Here is a 21,175-nt window from a genome sequence, read left to right as displayed (position 1 = left end):
TTTTTTTTTTTTTTTGATATGTCCGATAAAGCAGTTGGATCATGGATGCATGGCTTTAGGGATTGATTCGAGATAAAATATGAGTTCGAATTTGGTTTTGGCTCAATATATTGGAACTATACAATGGGCTTTGAGTTTGGCTTGAAATTCAGTTTCACCTAATCGAGTGTTTTACAAGTTCGTAAAAATATTGGTTCTTATTCAACCCAAAATGGCTCCAAATCAAATCAGCAAGGTGGCAAAGACATTTAGGCCCTATTGGCTTTTTGGATAAGTTATTTATCCATGTTCTTTTATTTTTCAAATGGTGATGTGTGATTTGGTCGCTTTCTATTAGATGACAGTTTGGACACCGGGTTGGTAAGGTTGTCTAGTCGAATTATAAGAGAAGGGTATTAGAGTCTCGAGTTGTTAGAATGCAAAAGATATGCGAGTGCTGTATCATACCTACATTTTCTGATCATTGGGATGCCTTTAAATAGATGCAGGTTGTTGTGGGCTTCACATTGCATGCCCGAGATCTCCAGAGGGATGTGGTTTATCGGCCCACCTTGTTCGAAGCAAGGTTCAAAATATCGATACGTCCGATAAACCGATAGAGACATATCAATAGTTTTTTTAGTTTTTTTTTTCAAATATGATTTAGAAGGGCCGGTTTAAACACCCAATATGGTCCGATAGGTATTGATATTTTGAACTTGGAGGCAATTTTGGCATAAGGCTACATTTAGTAGAGGTATAAAATCGAACCGGGGTAAACTTTACACCCCGGTTCGATTTTGTAGGCATTTGGTAGACATGTAGTTATGTAAAATTACATTTTACCATTTAATTACATCGAAAATTTTGCTGGTGGTGTCTATTGGCAGCATCGGAGCGAATCCAGCCATCGAAGACCTACTGTGAACCGAAGCAGAGGAGATCAATAGTCATGGCGAAGAACTCGTTTTAAGGAAGCATCTCCCTACCTGACTCTATTCTCATTATGTGATGTCTGCTCTATCCGTTGCATTCAATGTTCTTTGCAGCCAGCTCAATCAGCCGCCCTCTTCTTCTTCTTCTCCTAGTACTTCCCCCCTTCCCTTCTTTCTTGCTTTCTCCTCTCTCTCCCTCCTCTGCCGATCGGGAGGAATATCAGAACTGAGAAACAATCCGGTCAATCCTCCCTTTCTTTCTTCTTCCTTTCCCTCCCCTCTCCTTCCCCTCTTCTCCTAGTTTCTTTTCATCCGGCCACCCGCCATCCAACTTCACTGAGCACCACCTGATATTGCAGTACCATCACTGTTTTCGACAGCTGCACCTCCGTAGAGCAAACTCGCCGCCACCATCTCTCTTATCTCCTACTTTCTCTCTCCTTGTCTCTCTCGGTGTCTTCCCATCGGCGCCGTCATTGATAACAGTGGCTGCCTCAAACAACGATCTCGATCATCGTCCTCGTCAATCAGTCATTGCCAGCACACTCATCGAACTCAATTCACTGTGGGGGCTGTGTAATCATAATCGGGCCGCGTTCTCTTAACCGAATCACAGCAGCTAGGGTTTCCCATCTTGCAGCATCAAACCCATAGTTTCTGTTGCGTTTTCGTGCAGTTAAAAGATGGGGTTCGACAAGGAAGCGAGTTCGTCTTATTATCGCCTCTGGCCACTGGCCAGAGAAGACACACCACTTGTGGGAAAGGCAGCGGCAAAGGGAGAAGACTTTGCAGTTGGGAGAAGATTTTACATCGATCTTCCAAACACAGAAGTGTAAAACAAGTATAAAGTCGGTTTGCTTTTTACACCAGAAAATCTAATCGGTGTTAAACTCCATCCATGTAATTTTACACCGCAAACAAACGCAGCCTAGAGTAATAGAGCTCACCCCATTGCCTCTCTAGCGGATGAGGCGGGAGTCAAGTCTGTCGATGGGGCGACGTGATCCCGGAGGTTTAGAGACGATAGTCCACTTATGAGCTTTCCCCTCATGCTGAGGTCCCTAGCTCAATCCTATGATGACCGACCTGGTCCAGTGAGGACCGATCTAGTCCTATGATGGCTGACCTGGTTTTGAGATGGTCAACCTAGTCTTGAGATGGTCGACGATGAAAGGTGATTTGACTCGATCTCGTAACAGGGGGACACATGGACACGACCTGGCTAACAGATGACAGCGCAGTATAACCAGTCCGCGGCACAACAGTCTTGGATACCCATCTACCTCGAGCTAAGGCGACATTGAGACAGAGTCACCCCGAAATGAGATTGCCTCGGTACCAGATCGCAACAAGAATACTTAAATGCCAAGGCACTTCGACACTCAGTCCAGTTCGAGACTTTAAGGCGTCAACTCGAGGATACCGACATGCCACTACGAGGATCCCGAAAATCCCTCCGACGGTTCCCGGACTTCACGGGATCACACCGCGTAACAGCTAGCCTTAATCGCGGAGACGGATCTCATCGTGACGAGGATTCCGAAACTATTCCGCGAAACTCGTGAGGACTCCATTATATAAAGGCTCCACCCCCCAAACGTGCAAGGTATGCGTGATTTCCTGCTCTCAAGCTCTCTCATTTTCAAGCAATTTTAGCTTGCTACTAGCCTACTAACTTAAGCATCGGAGCGACCTCGCCGGGTTAGCATCCCAAGTTCTCTGATATCCTTGCAGGTTCAGTTTGTCGTCCGTCCGGAAACCAAGTCACCTCCAACTGGGAGCAGCCAGATCGCGCTCAATCAATTGGCGCTGTCTGTGGGAAACGCTACTAGAAGCCTCTTTCCACCAAAAATCTCAAATTTAGAATCAATGGCTTCCTCCAGCAACGCCAGACAAAACGGAGAAATGAACGTCTCCAGGGGGCAACCTCAAATCCCGACTGTGTGCATCGGTCAGTTTACCATACCACTCTCCGTGGGTGGGATCCCTACACTGACTGTGCCTCAAGCAACCGTGCCCGTGAACGCCCCACTTCCTCCTGTAGTGGGTGCGACTTTTGCTGAACCAACTGTGGTTCCCCCTAGAGTCGGATAGAATCAGTTCGACAACCTGGTACACTGCGTGCGGGCTATTCAAGCCCAAATGCAACAGGTCTAGTAATTTCAGCATTACCAACAGCAGGTTTTGCACCACATCTACCAGCAGCAGTTCCCACCGCTGCAACAAAATCAACAGCCGGTTCCACGTTGGCATCCGACAACACAACAAAACAAGTCTCGCCTTCAGAACAATCGCCCTCCTCGCCGGGGAGAGACTTCCCAGATCCAGAATCCTCTCGGGAGCCAGGTCTCGTCTTGCGGCAGGAGGGAAAGGCAAGTTACTCCTCCCGCCTCGCAGCAAGTGAACAGGTCGGAAGACACTCAACCCGCCAGAGCTACTTCACCTCGGCCCTCGCAACTTGAAGGTTCGCTTGCAGGGATCTGGTTCGGGGTTCTGGCCGCGGACTCTAGATGAGGTCCCTCTGTCCACAACAGCCAGCGTCAGCAGTTCAAGCCACTCCATGCCAGGACATTGCCTGACAACACTGAAGTCAGTCAGGAAGCAGCAAAGGCGGCGTTCCAAGGCACGTTGAGCGGTAGCTCCAAGCCAGCTCGCTAGGCCCAGTCAGCCCAAGTAGCCTAAAGGTAAAGAGGAGGCGAGCTCGGAAGCCACGAAGACCGCTCCCCTCCTTTCTGTGTCATTTCCTTTGTCCTTCAAGCTTCTGGCAACCCCGATGCCGAAGGACTTCAAAGTACCTCCACTGGATAAGTATGATGGGTCGTTCGACCCAAATGATCATGTAGACTCCTTCCAGTCTCAGATGCACCTAGTTGGGGCTGACGAATCTTGCATGTGCGTTGCCTTCTCCACAACTTTCAAAGGGGTAGCTCGCACATGGTACAGGAACCTCGCGCCAGGGACGATCAAGAGTTGGGCGCAGTTCGTGCAGATGTTCACCTCGCACTTCATCACCAACAAGAAGTGTCCGAGGTCACAAGAAAGCCTCCTCAACATAGTCCAGAGGGAGGGGGAGTCGATTCGAAGCTACATCAAACGCTTCAACGACACTTGTTTACAGATCCTCGACCTGGATCCTACTGTAAGACTTACGCCAGTGAAGAAGGGTATTACCCACAGGGAATTCAAGTGGCACGTAGTGACAAACAAGCCCAAAGACATCACCGAATTCCTCAAGCTTTCCGATCATTTCATCGGGACCGAAGAGGAGATGAACCAGAAGACTGAAGCCCCAACGGAGAAGAGAAAAAGGGAAGATGACAACCCGAACAACGACGGCGGCAAAAGAAGGAAAAGCAAGTCCCCGACTAGGGGAGGAAACAAGTCAGATCAGCGCTCCCGAACTCCTCTAGTTGAAAGGACGAGCTACACGCCCCTCAATGCGAAGCGGGGAGAAATCCTCATGGCAATCAAGGACACCTCTTATGTGAAGTGGCCACCTCGGCTGAGGGGAGATCCCACCACTAGGAACAGAAATGTTTGTTGTCATTTCCATAAAGATCACAGTCATAGTACCGAGAATTGTAGAAATCTCCGCGTTGAGATAGAAGAACTCATCCATCGCGGATACTTGAAAAATTTTATACAAAAAAGAAAATAAAAACCAGACAGATCGGCAAGGGGAACAGAGGAGAAATGCTCCTGAGTCTAGTAGCAGACAGAGTGAACAGCCGCAAAGACAAATGCCGGAAGAGAGACTGATCCGCGGAGTGATTAATATGATTATTGGCGGGTTCATCGTCGCAGGCTGCACCACAGCAGCGGGGAAAGCCTCGGTTCGCGAACTGGAACATGAAGAGCAGAATCCACCAAAGCGACCTAGGCTCGAAGATCCAATATTCTTTACGGAGGATGATGCACGCGGGGTTCAGTATCCCCATGACGATGCCCTAGTCATAAAGATGAAGATCAACGACTTCGAGGTGAAGCGCATCCTGGTCGATTCAGGTAGTTCAATTGACATCCTGTTCAAGGACGCATTCGACAAGCTCCAGCTCCAAGAAGGCGATCTCAAGCCGACAAATACACCCCTGGTGGGCTTCAATAGAGAAGAGGTCAGACCGCTAGGTCGAGTCTTAGTATTCGTAGAGGTCGGCACGTGGCCCAACGTTGTGAGATTCGAGCATACATTCCTAGTGGTCGCGACTCCCTCCCCGTACAACGCCATAGTAGGTCGGCCAATTACTCACGCACTTCGCACAGTGGTTTCCACTTACTATATGGTCATGAAATTCCCTACTAATTACGGAGTAGGGGTAGTGCGAGGCAACCAACTCGAGTCTTGCAAGTGTTATGTCGCCTCTCTCAAGGGGAAGGCCAAGCTAGCGGCTGATATTGAGCTTGAGTGACCTGTGGAGTATCTTGAAGAACGAGCTACGCCAACTGAAGAGACGGTCCGCATACCGGTCTCAAAAGAAGATCCAACCAGAACTCTCCAGATCGACGCATCAATCGAGGAACCACTCCGTTCTCAGCTGGTATGTTTTTTACTTAAAAATTTAGACGTATTTGCATGGTCCGCGGCAGAGATGCCCAGAATAAATCCTAGTATTATAACTCATAAATTGAATACTGACCTGAATCAACGGAAAAATGCAACCTCACCCCGGAGCGTTGGAGGATAGTCGACGAGGAGGTCGGGAAGCTCCTTGCAGCCGATTTCATTAGGGAGGTCCATTACCCGTGCTGGGTGGCTAACCCAGTTCTGGTAAGAAAGGCCAACGGTAAATGGCGCATGTGCGTCGATTATACCGACCTGAATCGAGCTTGCCCGAAGGATTGTTTCCCACTCCCTAAGATCGACCGTCTAGTGGACGCGACCTCAGGGCATGAGTTGTTGTGTTTCCTAGACGCGTACTCAGGATACAACCAGATCCGGATGAACCCGGCCGACGAGAAAAAATGGCATTCGTGATTGAATTAGGATTGTACTGTTACAAGGTCATGCTCTTCGGGCTAAAAAATGCCGGGGCGACCTTCCAAAGACTTGTAAACAGACTATTTGAGTCGTTGATCGACAATAAGGTTGAGTGCTATGTAGACGATATGGTTGTTAAGACCCAGTTTTCAAACTGTTTAATAAATGATTTGTAGTGTGTTTTTAAAATTTTGTGCAAGTATAATATAAAATTAAACCCTAACAAGGGTGTCTTTGATGTCACCTCGGGCAAATTCCTGGGCTACATAGTCAACCGACATGGCATCGAAGCTAATCCTGAAAAAATAAAGGCCATCCTAGATATGAGGCCACCTCGTAAATTGAAGGAGGTTCAGAGGTTGGACGGTCGTATAGCCGCTCTGAGCCGCTTCATGTCCAAATCGGCAGATCGCTAAAGTAAGGACTTTGAGTGGACCGAAGAATGCTAGCTCGCCTTCGACAAGCTGAAGAAATACCTAGCTAGCATCCCGGTTTTGACCCGACCCGATGAGGGAGATGTTTTAAAGCTGTAACTCTCTGCGAGTGACGAGGTAGTCAGCTCGGTATTGATAAAAGAAGTAGATCGGGTCCAACGACCTATCTTCTATGTCAATAAAGTTTTGCAGGATGCCGAGACGAGATACCCGAAGATCGAGAAACTAGTGTACGCACTGGTCATTGCAGCTCGGAAGCTTCGTCCGTACTTCCAAGCCCACACCGTCATCGTCCTCACCAACAAACCTCTAAGGAAAATATTACTAAAGCTCGAGGTATCTGGCAGACTGATGAAGTGGGCCATTGAACTTAGCGGTTACAACATCCGATACGAGCCTCGGATGGCGATTAAGGCCCAAGCCTTGGCCGATTTCGTTGCAAAATGCACCTTCCACACCGCAGTCCCTGAATTGATTGAGCTCGAGCACAGAGAGGAAGCTTCAACTAGTGCGACACTAGTCCCGGTTAGAGCAAGGTTGACCTGGGACGAGGAGCCCTGGATCCTCCACGTAGATGGCTCATCTAATCAGCAAGGAAGCGGAGTCGGCATTATTCTGTACGGTCCAAGCAGGGTGAAGCTGGAGTACGCACTTCGGTTCGAGTTCGAAGCTTATAATAACGAAGCAGAGTACGAAGCACTGATAGTCGGACTCACCTTAGCAAACGAAGTGCAAGCAAAACACATCGTCATATGCAGTGATTCTCAGCTCGTGGTCAACCAGGTCACCGGTGATTATGAAGCTCGTGACCCCACCATGGCTGCTTATCTGGCCAAGGTCAGGTAAGTTGTACGCAGCTTCCAGTCATATTTCATCAGGCAGATTCCAAGGTCCGAGAACATTGAGGCCGATGCCTTGTCCCGGTTAGCCAGCACAAGCAACAACACCATGAGGACCGTGTATATAGAGAACCTACCTCGGCCCAGCATTCTCGGGGGCAGAAGAGGTCGCTCCTATTGCACAAGCAGGGCCGAGCTAGATTGACCCACTTGCGAGCTACCTGCTTCACGGGACCCTCCCTGTAGATCGCAATACTGCTAGAAGGGTAGAGCGCTAGGCAGCCAAGTACGTCATGATAGACGGACGGTTGTACTGGAGATCCTACATGCTCCCTTACTTGTGTTGCTTGCGACCCTCAAAGGCTGAGCTCATTCTCTACGACACTCATGAAGGCCTGTGTAGCAGACACTTGGGAGTCAGGGCTCTCGCCCAAAAAGCACTGTGACAGGGGTACTATTGGCCCACATTGAAGGCAGACGCATCGAGCTTATCAAGAAGTGTGATAAATGCCAAAGGCATGCCAACATCCACCACTGACCTGCTGCCGATCTAAAGTATCTCACCAGCCCGTGGCCCTTCGCACAGTGGGGAATCGACATTGTTGGACCATTCCCGCTAGCGACAGGACAGTGGAAATTCCTAGTGGTAGTAGTGGATTACTTCACGAAGTGGGTGGAGGCGGAACCCCTAACAACAATCACAGCCCGAAGCATACAAAACTTCTTTTGGAGGAATATAGTATGCCGCTTTGGGCTACCTCGGGTGCTTATCTCTAACAACGGTAAGCAGTTCGAAGATATCAAGTTCCAGAATTGGTGCGCCGAGATGGGGATACAACAGAACTTCACTTCGGTGGCACACCCTCAGGCAAACGGGCAAGCGGAAGTCACGAACAGAGCTATACTCCGTGGACTAAAGGCCCGCTTAGCCCGAGCCAAGTGACTATGGGTAGACGAGCTGCCCAGTGTGCTATGGGCTTACTGTACCACTATTAAGACCGCCACAGGTGAAACCCTCTTTAAACTCACCTATGGCACGGAAGCGGTAATCCTAGCCGAGATCAAGGTACCTACATTACACCTGGAGGCGTACGACGAGGAAGCGAACGATGACGAGCTCCGCACCAACCTCGACCTGGTGGAAGAAGTACGAGAACTAGCATACATTCGGACTATAGCCTACCAACAAAGGGTGGCTCAGTACTATAACGCCCGAGTCAAGAAACAACACTTTCGTGTCGGCAACCCGGTCCTAGGAGAGTCATGGTACCTGAGCCTAGTGTTGGTAAGCTCGGACCGAACTGGGAAGGTCCGTACCGAGTAAGATGGGTACTCAGGAAAGGTACGTACGAGCTCGAAACCTTAGAAGGAAAACAGGTACCTTGAGCGTGGAACATCGGCAATCTAAGGCGATACTACCTGTGATTGCTGAACTGGAGAGAGGACTATGAGTCACTCCCTGAAGTTCAATGACTAAAGTGTCGAGCTGATAAAAGACCTCGACACTACGATAAGTCCCAGTTGCCTCTTCGGCATGGGCACATAAGTCCCAGTCACCTCCTCGGCATGGGCATTCAAGACCTAATCACCTCTTCGGCATGGGTAAAACCAAGGGTGAGGAGAGCGGATTGTGAGTCGCTCCCAAAGCTTAAGGGTTAAGGTGTCAAGCTGACAAAAGACCTCAGCACCTCATAAGCCCTATTCGCCTCCTCGGCATGGGCATACAAGTCCCAATCGCCTCTTCAGCATGGGAAAACACGAACTAATCGCCTCTTCGGCATGGGCAACTCATTTTCATGCCTAAGGTATAGACAGTTCAGGTATAAACCCTACGATGTCTAACCCACCTTGGCATACAATGAAAAAGTTGAACCCCAGCAAAGGGACAACTAACATTACCAAATAGCCTGTGAACAGATAGGTCGGGTAGATACCCTATAATGTCCACGCATCTCGGGTACATCGTGTGAAGTTACCTCTACTTGTAGCCCAGCTCGGTAGCTCGACAGTTCGGGGTAACCTATGCTTATTTGGTTAGTTCGTCAGTTAGAAAATTATTTGCACTTAGAGCATTTGGAAAAAAAGTGTATTTCATTGATGTGAAGAGCTCGTTACAAAAAAAAAGAGAGAAGAAAATTCTCTACTCTAAGCCGAGCTCGCAGGCCCGAGATGTACAAGACTCAGTGCTCTTTGCCCTTGTTCGAGGCCTCAGTAGGACGATCAACCCTTTCGTCAGCACCGTCCTCTCCGATGTCAAGCGGCTCGTCGTCAATCTCTGCCTCAGAGTCTGGGTCTTCAGTGGCTTCGATGGCCATTTCATTTGTAACCTCGAGGTGGTGATAGTGCTCAGATCGAGTTGTGGGAACTCGCACCTGGTCAGCCACTTGCTGAGCTTGAAGCCCTTGCGGTAACCTTCCGTCCTGGCTTCCATCAGCTCTCCTTGGAACTCTTCCGAGCTCTTGTACTCTTCGACGACCTTTGCTTTGGACTCTTCCATCGCCTGAAGGAGTACCTCGATTCGTTCCTTGACATGGGCCTCGAGGTTTTCCACCTCTCGCTTCAGCGTTGCATTCTCGGACATTAGTGTCGCCTTCTTGGACATTAGTAGTGAAATGAGCTCCTTCTGAGCCCGGGCATTGTTCTTCAGCTGGTTGATCTCGCTACGGGCCAGATTCAAGTCGGTGTGAGCTTTGCGAGATGAAGACTCAGCTGCTAGAGCCCGTTTCAAGTGAAGCTCAGACTGGTACGCCAGAGCGTGCACGACGGAGTTCACCTGCCAAGAAAAACCACAGTTAGTATCAGTGAAGTTTTAAACACGAAATTAAAGAAGTCAAGACGAAACTTACCACCATGTACTGAGTAGCCGCTCGAGCTCCGAGCTGAGCGACCGATAGTTCAGCCCAGCTAGCGACCTTTTCGGCGTACACCGCGCTTTTGCTCTTGAACCATTTCCTTGCTGCCCGAAGATGCAGCGGTTGCAGGAGAGGGCTCCGAAGACGCCTCCTCAGGCGTGCGAGGTTGGGAGGTCTTCCCTTGTTCCTCCTCGGGTGTGGAGGTTGCACATTGGGGGACTGTTCGGGCTCAGGTGTGGTGGACTACGGTGACTCGACATGAGCTCTTTTGGCTGCTCGCTTCTTCTTCCCCTCCATTCGGCCAAGGAGTTGATCCACAACGAGCTAGATGGGAGCTGCAATAGAAGCAGAACGTCAACAAGATTATTAGAAATAAAGTAAAGACACAAATAGAGACGACCTACCAGGACTTAGGCTAGCTTGCACGAGTTTGTCTTCAACCACGTAGTCCGCGAAGTTGAGGCCGAGCTCCACCTAAGATTGGAGTGCTTCCCTTGTTTTCAGGTCTAGCTTGACACCGGGATCCTGAATAGCCGCCCTCCATTGGGTTGGGAAGGGCCATCCCTCAGTATTTCAGACCACAAAGTAGCCCCTCTTCCAAGGAGGGACCTATTTGGGAGCTTGTGCAAAAGCTTGTAGCCCGGACGAGGAGACAGGTAATAGGTCCACCTATGCTCGGGAAGGACACAGGAGGCATTCTTCTTGATGGACAGGATCAAAGAGATGATATCGAGGTCAAGGGACAGGTCATAGTCGCAAAAAAGCGAGATGGTTCCTATTACATTGCGGATTGAGTTTGGATGCAGTTGGTCTATAGTAATGTTAAAGAGCTTCAAGACTTCTACGATCAAGGGGTGCAACGGAAGGCGAAGACCAGTTACGAGCTGCTCCTCGAAGATTACGATCTCATTGTGATCATGCTCCCAAGGGAAGTTGCCTAGCGGAAGACTGTAGATGGGGCTGTTCGGGAGATTGTACCGAGCTATCAAGGCCTGGAGCTTGTTTGCCTTCATTGTCGACAGGCCGAAGTTGTCCGGCACCCGACCTCGCTGCGAAGTGGATGCCTGGTTACCAGAGGTCTCTCGAGCATCCCGGAGTGGTTGCACCTCAGGAAGGCAATAGACCATTTCTAAACCCGAAGTAGCTTCGGTATGACTATCGACCTGGGCTGAGGCATCCACCTCGGCCTCATCTAGAAGACTATCGAAACTGAAACTAGACATGAAAAAGAAACTGAATCGAAGAGGAGAGCTAGGGAGGACTCACCAAGGAGGAAGACCGAACCGAAAAGGGAACACCGCATAGAAAAATCCGAGCTAAGGAGCTTGAACGCGACCTCAGACCGAAGGCTAATGAACTTATGGCAAAGAAAATGAGTCTCGGATCTCCCTATTTATAGCCACTGTATCGGAGAATCAATGGTCAAGATCAAAGTGATCCGACGGATCCTAAGAAAACCGGTTGCGCGACCCCCGAGGTTGAAATTGGTTTAACGCGTTTTTTGACGTCCATGGAGTTTGTAGATCGCGTGATGTCCGTGCGTAAACCAGACGCAACCCGGGTTATTCTTGGTTGAGCCGAACAACCAAACTGGTCTGACCAACGATTCATCCGATGAAGCGGCCTGAACCTCGAGCCAAATCCACTTGTCACATCATGAACTCCCCGTACTAGGTCTGGACCCCTAGCTCGGGGAGTGGGGGGCAATTGATGAAAGGTGATTTGGCTCGACCTCGTAACAGGGGGAAACATGGACACGACCTGGCTAACAGATGATAGCTCAGTATGACCAGTTTGCGGCACAACAGTCTCGGATACCCATCTACCTCAAGCTAAGGTAACCCTGAGATAGAGTCACCCTGAAATGAGATCGCCTCGGTACCAGATCGCAACAAGAATACTTCAATGCCAAGGCACTTCGACACTTAGTCCAGTTCGGAACTTTAAGGTGTCAGCTCGGGGATACCGACATGCCACTGCGAGGATCCCGAAAATCCCTCCGACGGTTCCTGGACTCCACGGGATCACACCGCGTAACAGCTAGCCTTATCTATCCCGACCAATTCGAGCGGACTCGATAAGCCCTATCCGTTGGCAGCACTATCTCCCATTAATCGTAGAGACGGATCTCATCATGACGAGGATTCCGGAACTACTCCGCGAAACCCGCGAGGACTCCATTATATAAAGGCTCCACCCCCCAGGGGTGCAAGGTATGTGTGATTTCCTGCTCTCAAGCTCTCTCATTTTCAAGCAATTTTAGCTCGCTACTAGCCTACTAACTTAAGCATCGGAGCGACCTCGCCGGGTTAGTATCCCGGGGTTCTCTGATATCCTTGCAAATTCAGTCCGCCGTCCGTCTGGAAACCAAGTCACCTCCAACTGGGAGCAGCCAGATCACGCTCAATCAGCCGACTTGGTCCTGCGATGGGCAACCTAATCTTGTGATAGCCAACTTAGTCTTGAGATGGTTGACTTGGTCCTGTAATGGGCGACCTAGTCCTGAGATGGCCAACCTCGTCCTGTGATGATCGACTTGGTCTTGTGATGGGCAATCTGGTCCTGCCATGGCCGACCTTGTCTTGAGATGCCCGACTTGGTCATGTGATGGGCGACTTGGTCCTGAGATTGCCGACCTGGTCTAGGGCAGAGGTGCTTATAGACCGGCCTTGCCTACGTGATGCCAAGGTTTTAAGCAACGGTTCAGCTAATTCACCAAGCCATATTGAGAAATTGCATTTGATAATTGATATCATCCCTTGAAAATCATGTGAGGAATTGGTCACTCTCAAATTTGTGTTCACACTTGGGGGTTGAAATGGACCGAGATAGTTTTATCATTTTTTGGAACCATGAATCGGGGCGTGATTTTTAAAGTGGTTTCTGATTTGTAGCCATGTTTCCATGCCAATTTCTTCAAACGCCTTAAAATGGGCGATTCCAATGGAAATGATTCCTCTTACCAAAGACCCACTTCGACAGTTCGACACCGTAAAGACTTTTCTCAACAAAAATAAAATTCGAATGGAGAAAGAGAAAATCGAAACAAAACTTGGCAGTTGGCTGTTTCATTCTTATCCACAGGTTTCTCACGCGTTCTTTGGTTATTTGGTAGGCATTAGCCCGATCATCGTCGTCTCCTTCTGCATCTCTTACCAAATTACGTATAAAAGCAAATCAAATACAGACTTACAAGAGAGAAAAAACTGAGCAAAGAAGGCCCAAAGGAAAATGTTTGTGGCTTCCTCTTCAATCCCGTGCATCAAAATCTGTAGCTCTTCTTGCTCTTCTTCAACACCAGCAACTTGCTCTTCCTCCACTTCATCGTCTTCTTCGTTCAGGTTCTCTGCTACTAAATCTTCCATCATTACTATAAGGAGTTCCAACGCCGAAGGACCTGTTCGAAGACCCGTTGCTCCTTCTTTGCGACCACCCTCTCCTTCTCTCAAACCCGCTCCTCCATCTCCGTCTCCGTCCCTGACTCTACCGCCAGCCCCTTCTTCGGCTCCTCCCAAGCCGGTTTCCGTGGCTGGGTCGGATCCTAATGTAATTACTTTGGAGTTTCAGAGACAAATGGCTAAGGAGCTTCAGGAGTACTTTCGGCAGAAAAAGCTTGAAGAAGCGAACCAGGGACCCTTCTTTGGATTCATTGGCAAAAACGAAATTACAAATGGAAGGTAATAATATCCTTATCTCCCTTTTCCTCTGATGGGTCTTTGTGGATTTTATTAATCAAGTCGGTTTTTGGGTTTACTGATGGTCCTGATGGGAAAATTAAATTTCAAACTTTTGAATTATCTCTCTTTTTTAGTTACTCTCTTGTAGCTTTGATTTATAGTGGACAGAACAGAAACAATAACTTGAGGATTCAATGATTAAATGTTGAATAAGGCAGGTTGTTTTCATCACTCCTATTCAGGGGTTCCTTATCTTAGATGGTCTCTGCACTTGTTCTCATTTTTCTTTTGATTAGCTAGAAAAACATATAAGCGAAAACGAAATGAAAGATGGAAGCAAATTTTGGGGAAATTCTTATCTACATGTTGGGTTTACTAACATGACCTATTGACAATGTGCCATCATATTCATTTGTGTTTCATCTTTGGAACAAAAAACATTTGAAGTCCAATAAAAAATGACAAGTGTGACTCAAACTTCCACAGGGGATCCTCCTTTTTCTTAATTGGGACCCCAATTATAATGTCTGTGTCATCTGATTTCACCAATCAAAAGTGTCATCTGATTCTACCATATGGCTATTCTCAGAATGAATAATCATTGAAGCCATGCCTTAACTTCTCTCTCATTTGAATCCTTCTAACCAATCCAACAGGGCTGATGTAGGATAGACCTATCTAATACAAAATTGATGCAGGATGTTCCTGCAAAATAAGAAAAAAAAAAACTAGGAATCAGAACTTAGACTTCTCTAGGAGTCAGCACTTAGAGTTACTATTTGGAATCAGCACTTAATATATTGTTCATGGAATCAGCACAATAATTAAATGTTGAATAAGGCAGGTTGTTTTCATCACTCCTATTCAGGGGTTCCTTATCTTAGATGGTCTCTGCACTTGTTCTCATTTTTCTTTTGATTAGCTAGAAAAACATATAAGTGAAAACGAAATGAAAGATGGAAGCAAATTTTGGGGAAATTCTTATCTACATGTTGGGTTTACTAACATGACCTATTGACAATGTGCCATCATATTCACTTGTGTTTCATCTTTGGAACAAAAAACATTTGAAGTCCAATAAAAAATGACAAGTGTGACTCAAACTTCCACAGGGGATCCTCCTTTTTCTTAATTGGGACCCCAATTATAATGTCTGTGTCATCTGATTTCACCAATCAAAAGTGTCATCTGATTCTACCATATGGCCATTCTCAGAATGAATAATCATTGAAGCCATGCCTTAACTTCTCTCTCATTTGAATCCTTCTAACCAATCCAACAGGGCTGATGTAGGATAGACCTATCTAATACAAAATTGATGCAGGATGTTCCTGCAAAATAAGAAAAAAAAAATTAGGAATCAGAACTTAGGCTTCTCTAGGAGTCAGCACTTAGAGTTACTATTTGGAATCAGCACTTAATATATTGTTCATGGAATCAGCACAATGTAGTAATTAGAATCATTGCAACGTTAAAAGTAGAAAAGGCAATTTATTATTTGATGTCAAAAGAAAGAGCTTGCACACAGGCAAAGGTTGGACAGCCATTTAGCCTTGTTTTCCTACCTCAAAACCAACTATGAGAAACTACTGATAATTAATAAACAAACTAGAAATAGGATAAATGCTAGCTGGCTAAGGATTAGGACTTTGACTTAAAGACAAATTTTAGTTGACTTAAGACTTGGAATAACCAAATAAGACAAATCCTACTTTATAACTATGACATTGACCTACTAATACCACTAAGGAAAGTAATAAATCAAACTCCTAATGTGATTAGCAACACCAGTTCCTAACTTAGCTAGGAAAACCAAATCCTAATGTAATTGGGAAGATGACCAATTCCTAATGCAATTAAGAGCACTACTAATTGATTGAATAGTGAGATGACTTTTAAAATTATGAAGTAACCCAACTATTCATAAAAACATAAAAGTTCAGAATGCCAGCATCTACTTATCACCTTCCAAACAGAATATATTTGAAATGCTCTTTCACTTGTTTCCACCAATAGTCCTCACAAATTGATAGAGGTATGCTTTCTTGTTTTTGTTGTTGTTGTAGTACTACTTCTTTCCTGACTTTTCCCTTGGCTGACCACAAAGAATTCAGCCAGAGCCAATTTATGTCAGACTGAAGACAGCAATTTCAAAGGCATCTGGAAACCAAACAATGGATAAAAGGGTGTTAGCGTTTTCTTCTCTTTCACACAATAGAGTCTGTAAGGAAGGCATCAGGCTAGGTCTGGCATTCACATGATTCATTCCAAGGAACTTATCAAAAGAGATGTCTAAATAAACTCTGTTATTGTTAGGAGAATTGATTATTCCCAATGTTTTGAAAATGATTAGAAATTGAAATCTTTAACTAGGATATGAGTTAAGGATACAAAGTTTCAATAATACTTCACCACTCCATTTCCACTCTCTGCCAAATATTAGACAGCAAAGAGAAGCTTGTGAACTTGGGCAATGTTATCTAAATGGACTGTGGAATGCTTACTGAGGATTATATGGTACAGAAGAAATTTGACAGGCTTTGTTAGTCATATCTGGAGAACTTTACAATTTAACTTGAGATAAATAACTGACAAAATAAAATTTCAGATTCATAATCTTTGCCTGCAAAATTTTCTTTTGGATACATGAGGATTCCTGTTTAATTCAGCTTCTAAATGGAGAAACAAGGACACTTTGCTGCTTTTTGTTCATACGATATTATTGACAAAAAAGAAAAAAGTGACATACTTTTATTATTAGTTACTCTTTTGACATGATAATAGATAGGCTTCAATTTAATGGATCATCTTCTTTCTACTTCTTAAGTCATCTAGGATCCTAAAACTTATATCTGTATTCCATTGGGCTCAAATTCAAATTCAGTGAATTCCGGCTTTTTTTCTTTTTTGTTTCTTGATAATAGATTGTTGTGCAATTTATATCCAACTTGATTACAGAAAGAAGAATGTTTAATTGATGTGCTCTATTTACTTTTTGTTTTGTATAAATTGATTATTTTAATTACACTTGGAGCTTTTATACTTTTTTTTTGTTTCTTGATAATAGATAGGTTGTGTAATTTATATCCAACTTGATTACAGAAAGAAGAATGTTTAATTGATGTGTTCTGTTTACTTTTTATTTTGTATAAATTGATTATTTTAATTATATTTGGAGTTTATTTAAGACTGTTGAAATTCTGTTGCTGTTCATTGATGATGGTTATGCAGATGGGCAATGTTTGGTTTTGCTGTTGGGCTGCTAACGGAGTACGCAACTGGCTCAGACTTTGTTGATCAAGTAAAGATCCTTCTCTCCAATTTTGGGATAGTAGACCTGGAATAATTTTTTGTCTGCTATTGTTATAGTCATATCCAATGTTTCTTTTGTAACATTTGAGTGAATTACCATGCTGTCTTTAACAAATTCAATGTCATAAATTGTGTCTTCACTATTCATTTTAACTGTAAGAAAGTATAAGCTCCATATTTTACTTCACCAAGTCCTTTTGGATATCAGTTGGGTTTCTCTTTTATGGAATCTCAGCTACTATTTCAGTTTGGGGCCTGATGGAAATGAATTGTCAACCGTGACATCTGTTATCACAAATTTGCTGCTACACCAAGGTCTTTTTGCTACTGTACGTAACAAATATGTAGGGAGCAGCTGTGCTAATCAGGCCATTTAGTGAGCTTCACGAAATGACCAAGGAATCTTACACATGGCAAATTTCTCTGCAATTCAAATGGAGTATTCACATTTCTTCCCTGACCTGTTTTTATGGCTCTGTTTGTTTGCAGAGGAAATCTGCACCAGATACAAAATTTGCACCAGGACTGTGATTTCACTTATTTGTATTTTTTATCTCATTTGCATTCATTTTCCATGCCAGTTTTGCATTGCAGTACCTTCCTCCTACCTCAGTTCTCTCTAAGATAAAGTAGGGACCACATCGTCTTGCTTCTTTGCATCACTTCCAAAGAAATAACCCTCCTACCTCCATTCTTTTTCATACAAGGTTAGGATTATATCATATACTTGTTTTACTTCTCATAAACAAATAACAAGTCAAATCTAAAGTGAAAGTGAACCAGGATTTGCATTCAGCATGTTTGCACTCTCGTGCATTTACACCAGTATAATGAATTTCACACTGCAAAGAAATTGAAGCGAAAAGTTTTACGGGGTGTAAGACAGAAGCGAAAAAGAAAGAAAATTTAGGAAGGATTTAAGCGGATCTCTGATTCTCTGTAACACAATAATGGTTTTCTTTGCTGTTCCCGGTCTGAGCGATCCGATCATCTGGGACCCAACTTTGATAACACTTGGTAGAAAGAGTGATTGATTGTTAAAAGCCACCCAATCCAGATTTCATTCTTTTTTGATTCTTGGGCCTAAGACACACCATTTTATGGATATGTTCAAAGAGATTAAATTGGACTACGGCTAACTCTAAATCTTACCTTTCTCTTTACCACCATGCCACGCAGACAACCATATACACTAAGCCGTTGTAGTGCAGACAACAACTACAAGATCCCCCAGCTGGTGAAATTGAGATGGGGTTATGGTCTGCAATTATACCAGCACTAATGCACCGGATTCCATCAAAACTTTGAAGTTAAGTGTGTTTGGGCGAGAATAGTACTTAGGATGGATAACCTCCTGGGAAGTCCTCATGTTACATCCCAACTTCTAGATGGAAGGGTGATGAAAGGTAAATAATCTGAGTCTTGTTCTTTTACTGTGGCGTGGTTTGTTTTTCCTTCTTCAGCCTTGTTTATTTTCTGTTCTTAGCCTCCCTCTTCCTCTCACTGCTAACAGCCTTTTGTTTCCTGGGTAGTTTCTTAGTTTTCTTCATTCACTGTCTTTGAAGCTCATAAAACTCCCTCGTTTCCTTTTGGAAGTCTGGAGGCTCATATGCAATACTCTAAGTTTCTTTCGAAGCCCTCCACTAATTCAGACTTACATTACCAGGGTTCGGACCACAGGATACATTATGGGAATCAAAGGAATTAGGAAAAAGAAAAGACGCCTCAAGCAGAATAAATTGTTGAATACTCTTTGCAACTCGGCAGGAAAGGTCATTGGCCCGGAAAAACAAGTGTGAACACTCAAGCCAACAGATTCCAGCCTCGGGCTACTAGGCCAGATATAAAATATGAAAAGCTGGTATATTTCAATAGTTCCAAGAAACAAACACTTTCAGCAATTCCAAGGCCTCACAAGCAGGAACTAATGGCTAAGGCTGCCATAGCCATCCGATTGATTTTGGAGGCTTGAAACAAGAAGCTCCATGAGAATAAAAACTCAAATTCTCTAGCTGTTGCACAAGCAGTACAAAATTACTTAGTTTATGGTGAAATGGACCCACTTGAAAACCAGAGGGACAACAAATCATCAACTCCTGACTGTACTTTATCAACATGCTTGTACGTGGATGGTTCATATATGTTGAATATACAAAGAGCTGCCAAAAGTTGTCATAAGAGAGATGGTTCCAGGGTGACTGCAGCAGCAGGAAGTAGGTGCCAGGCCCAGGAACCAACAGAAGCCGAACGGCAAGCACTTATCCTAAGATTGCAACAAGCACAGTGCAGGGAAATCACCCAACTAAGTGTGTTTTTTTTTTTCTCCTTAAAAGATTCATTAAAGGAAATCAAGGGAACATTTGGGCCCCTTTTTTATAAGATTCCAAAAAACGATGAACTAGGTTCACCGAACTGGCAGTACTACTCACAAAAGAGTTTCTATGCCTAGCTCGTTTTGCTAATTCATGTGCTGGCGTTACTAAGTCCCTGTTTATATACAGAATTGTAATATTATCAAAAAGTAAGAGAAGTTCAGATAAATGATCATATAAGGCCGGTAGATCTCACGTAATGTGCTTGTTTGTTCCTTTTAACTTTATTAAAACCTCCCTGGCATCCGATAGCAAAAAACCTGCTTTAACACCCATACAAAAAAACTTGCGTAAGCCTCTAATCACTGCTCAGAGCTCAGTTGCTGCTGGTGATCTTGCCAAGTATGGTTGTCCTTCTGCAATGATAAGAGGAGACATGTGAGAAAACATATATATGCCAATGGATACAGTTTGTGTGGTGGCAAACCAAAAACCATCCACTAAAATGATTGGGAGGTTTGTGAGGAGAGCTTGTTGCAAATCCCAATCTGATTGCATATGTGATGAATTGGAGATTTTGAGCTCAGTTTCTTTATAGTTGTAGTAACTTTCAGCCTTTCTTAGAATTTGAAGAGGGTCTAAGTTCACTTTATTAAAAATTTGATCGTTTCTTGCATCCCACAAACTTTTGAAAGTAACACATATCTTTGCAATATAGTTATACTTTTGAATTTTGTTCTGCAAGTGAGAAATATGTTGCCACCACCATTGGATCAGATCTTTTTGTCCAGAGTTTAGAAAAATCTCCGGAACAAGACCCACATGGGTCTGCATCCAAATAACCCTTGAGAGAGGGCATTCCAAGAAGAGGTGCTCTTGGGTCTTTGGAGATTCCTTACAGAATGTGCACCAAGTGTCTTATCTTCTTCTATAGATCCATATTTCAGTTTTTGTTCGAATAGCTTTATGGATGAACTTTTACATGAAGATTTGACATCTATGAGAGCATGAGCTTTTCCAAATTCTGGACCAATTCACTATACTTGATCGTGTTTGAGGTGGGGTTTCTAAGAGTGAACGGTAAACTGAATTTACAGTGAATTCCCCATTGCTTGTGTTCTTCCAGAGGAGCCTATTAGGCTGTTGCTGAGTCCTTAAGGGAATACTTAGGATTGCTTCAACTAAGTGTGTTATGTGATGCCAAAAGAATAGTAAATATTTACCTCATATAACACAAATTGCACATGGAAAGAGAAGTTGTAGGACTGAGGTGCAGAACTTACTTATAAAGGGGTTTGAAATATGTAATATTTGCCATATAAGTATGGATGTAAATAAATTAGCCCATAAAATAGCTTATGAAGTATGTAAGAGGGGTATATGTAAATCTTTTTGAGAAATTAATATAATTTTTCTTATTTTTTGACCAAAAAAAAAAGAAATTCTTTCACTCAGTCGACCTAACTAAGAACCTAAAGGAGAACAAATTGGCAAAACAAAAAAAATAACAAGAGAAGTAAATCGTCGGCAATGGTGATAAACTGATAACATTCCATAGGAAACGCTCGACCTAGGATCTCACCAAATCTTTAGAAGGGTTGAGACTTAGCGACCATGGAAATTCGTATAAAGGACAATTATGAATTATCCCTGAAAACCCTAAACCAAAAAAGGGGTACAATGCAGACACGAGGATACATATATACGTAAAGCATGCATGGGGCCTCATGGATCATGCACGAAGAATGACAAGGGGATCAACAGATCCCATGAGCCATGAAAGTAAAACTGCGAAGCTCCATGTTAACAATGGAAATATGAATTTAAAAAGCAAGAAAAAATTATTATTGGAAAATGGAA

At 44.6% G+C, this 21,175-nt stretch overlaps 1 protein-coding gene across 5 annotated transcripts; it reads left to right on the top strand.

Moving 5' to 3' along the window:
* The first annotated feature begins 12,975 nt into the window (after nt 1-12,975).
* LOC104605491 (light-harvesting complex-like protein OHP2, chloroplastic) lies at nt 12,976-20,013 on the top strand. 5 transcript variants are annotated; one of them, XR_016076652.1, is made up of 4 exons: nt 12,976-13,691; nt 16,923-16,992; nt 18,183-18,409; nt 18,670-20,013. XR_016076652.1 is itself a non-coding variant. In XM_088888802.1 (3 exons), the coding sequence occupies exons 1-3, from the start codon at nt 13,246-13,248 to the stop codon at nt 18,709-18,711; spliced, it is 558 nt and encodes a 185-aa protein (XP_088744928.1). In that variant the 5' UTR covers nt 12,976-13,245; the 3' UTR covers nt 18,712-20,013. The 5 variants fall into 5 exon arrangements, 4 of the variants coding, with proteins under 4 accessions (XP_088744928.1, XP_088744931.1, XP_088744934.1 ...); XM_088888802.1 differs by lacking the exon at nt 18,183-18,409; XM_088888805.1 differs by lacking the exon at nt 18,670-20,013 and having other exon boundaries at nt 18,183-18,648.
* The last annotated feature ends 1,162 nt before the right edge of the window (nt 20,014-21,175 follow it).

The sequence above is a fragment of the Nelumbo nucifera genome, chromosome 1 (genome assembly GCF_055504915.1).
Source record: "Nelumbo nucifera cultivar China Antique chromosome 1, China Antique-T2T, whole genome shotgun sequence".
NCBI lineage: Eukaryota > Viridiplantae > Streptophyta > Magnoliopsida > Proteales > Nelumbonaceae > Nelumbo > Nelumbo nucifera.
The sequence above is the reverse complement of the archived record's forward strand: the minus strand, read 5'-3'. Positions and strand labels throughout refer to the sequence as shown.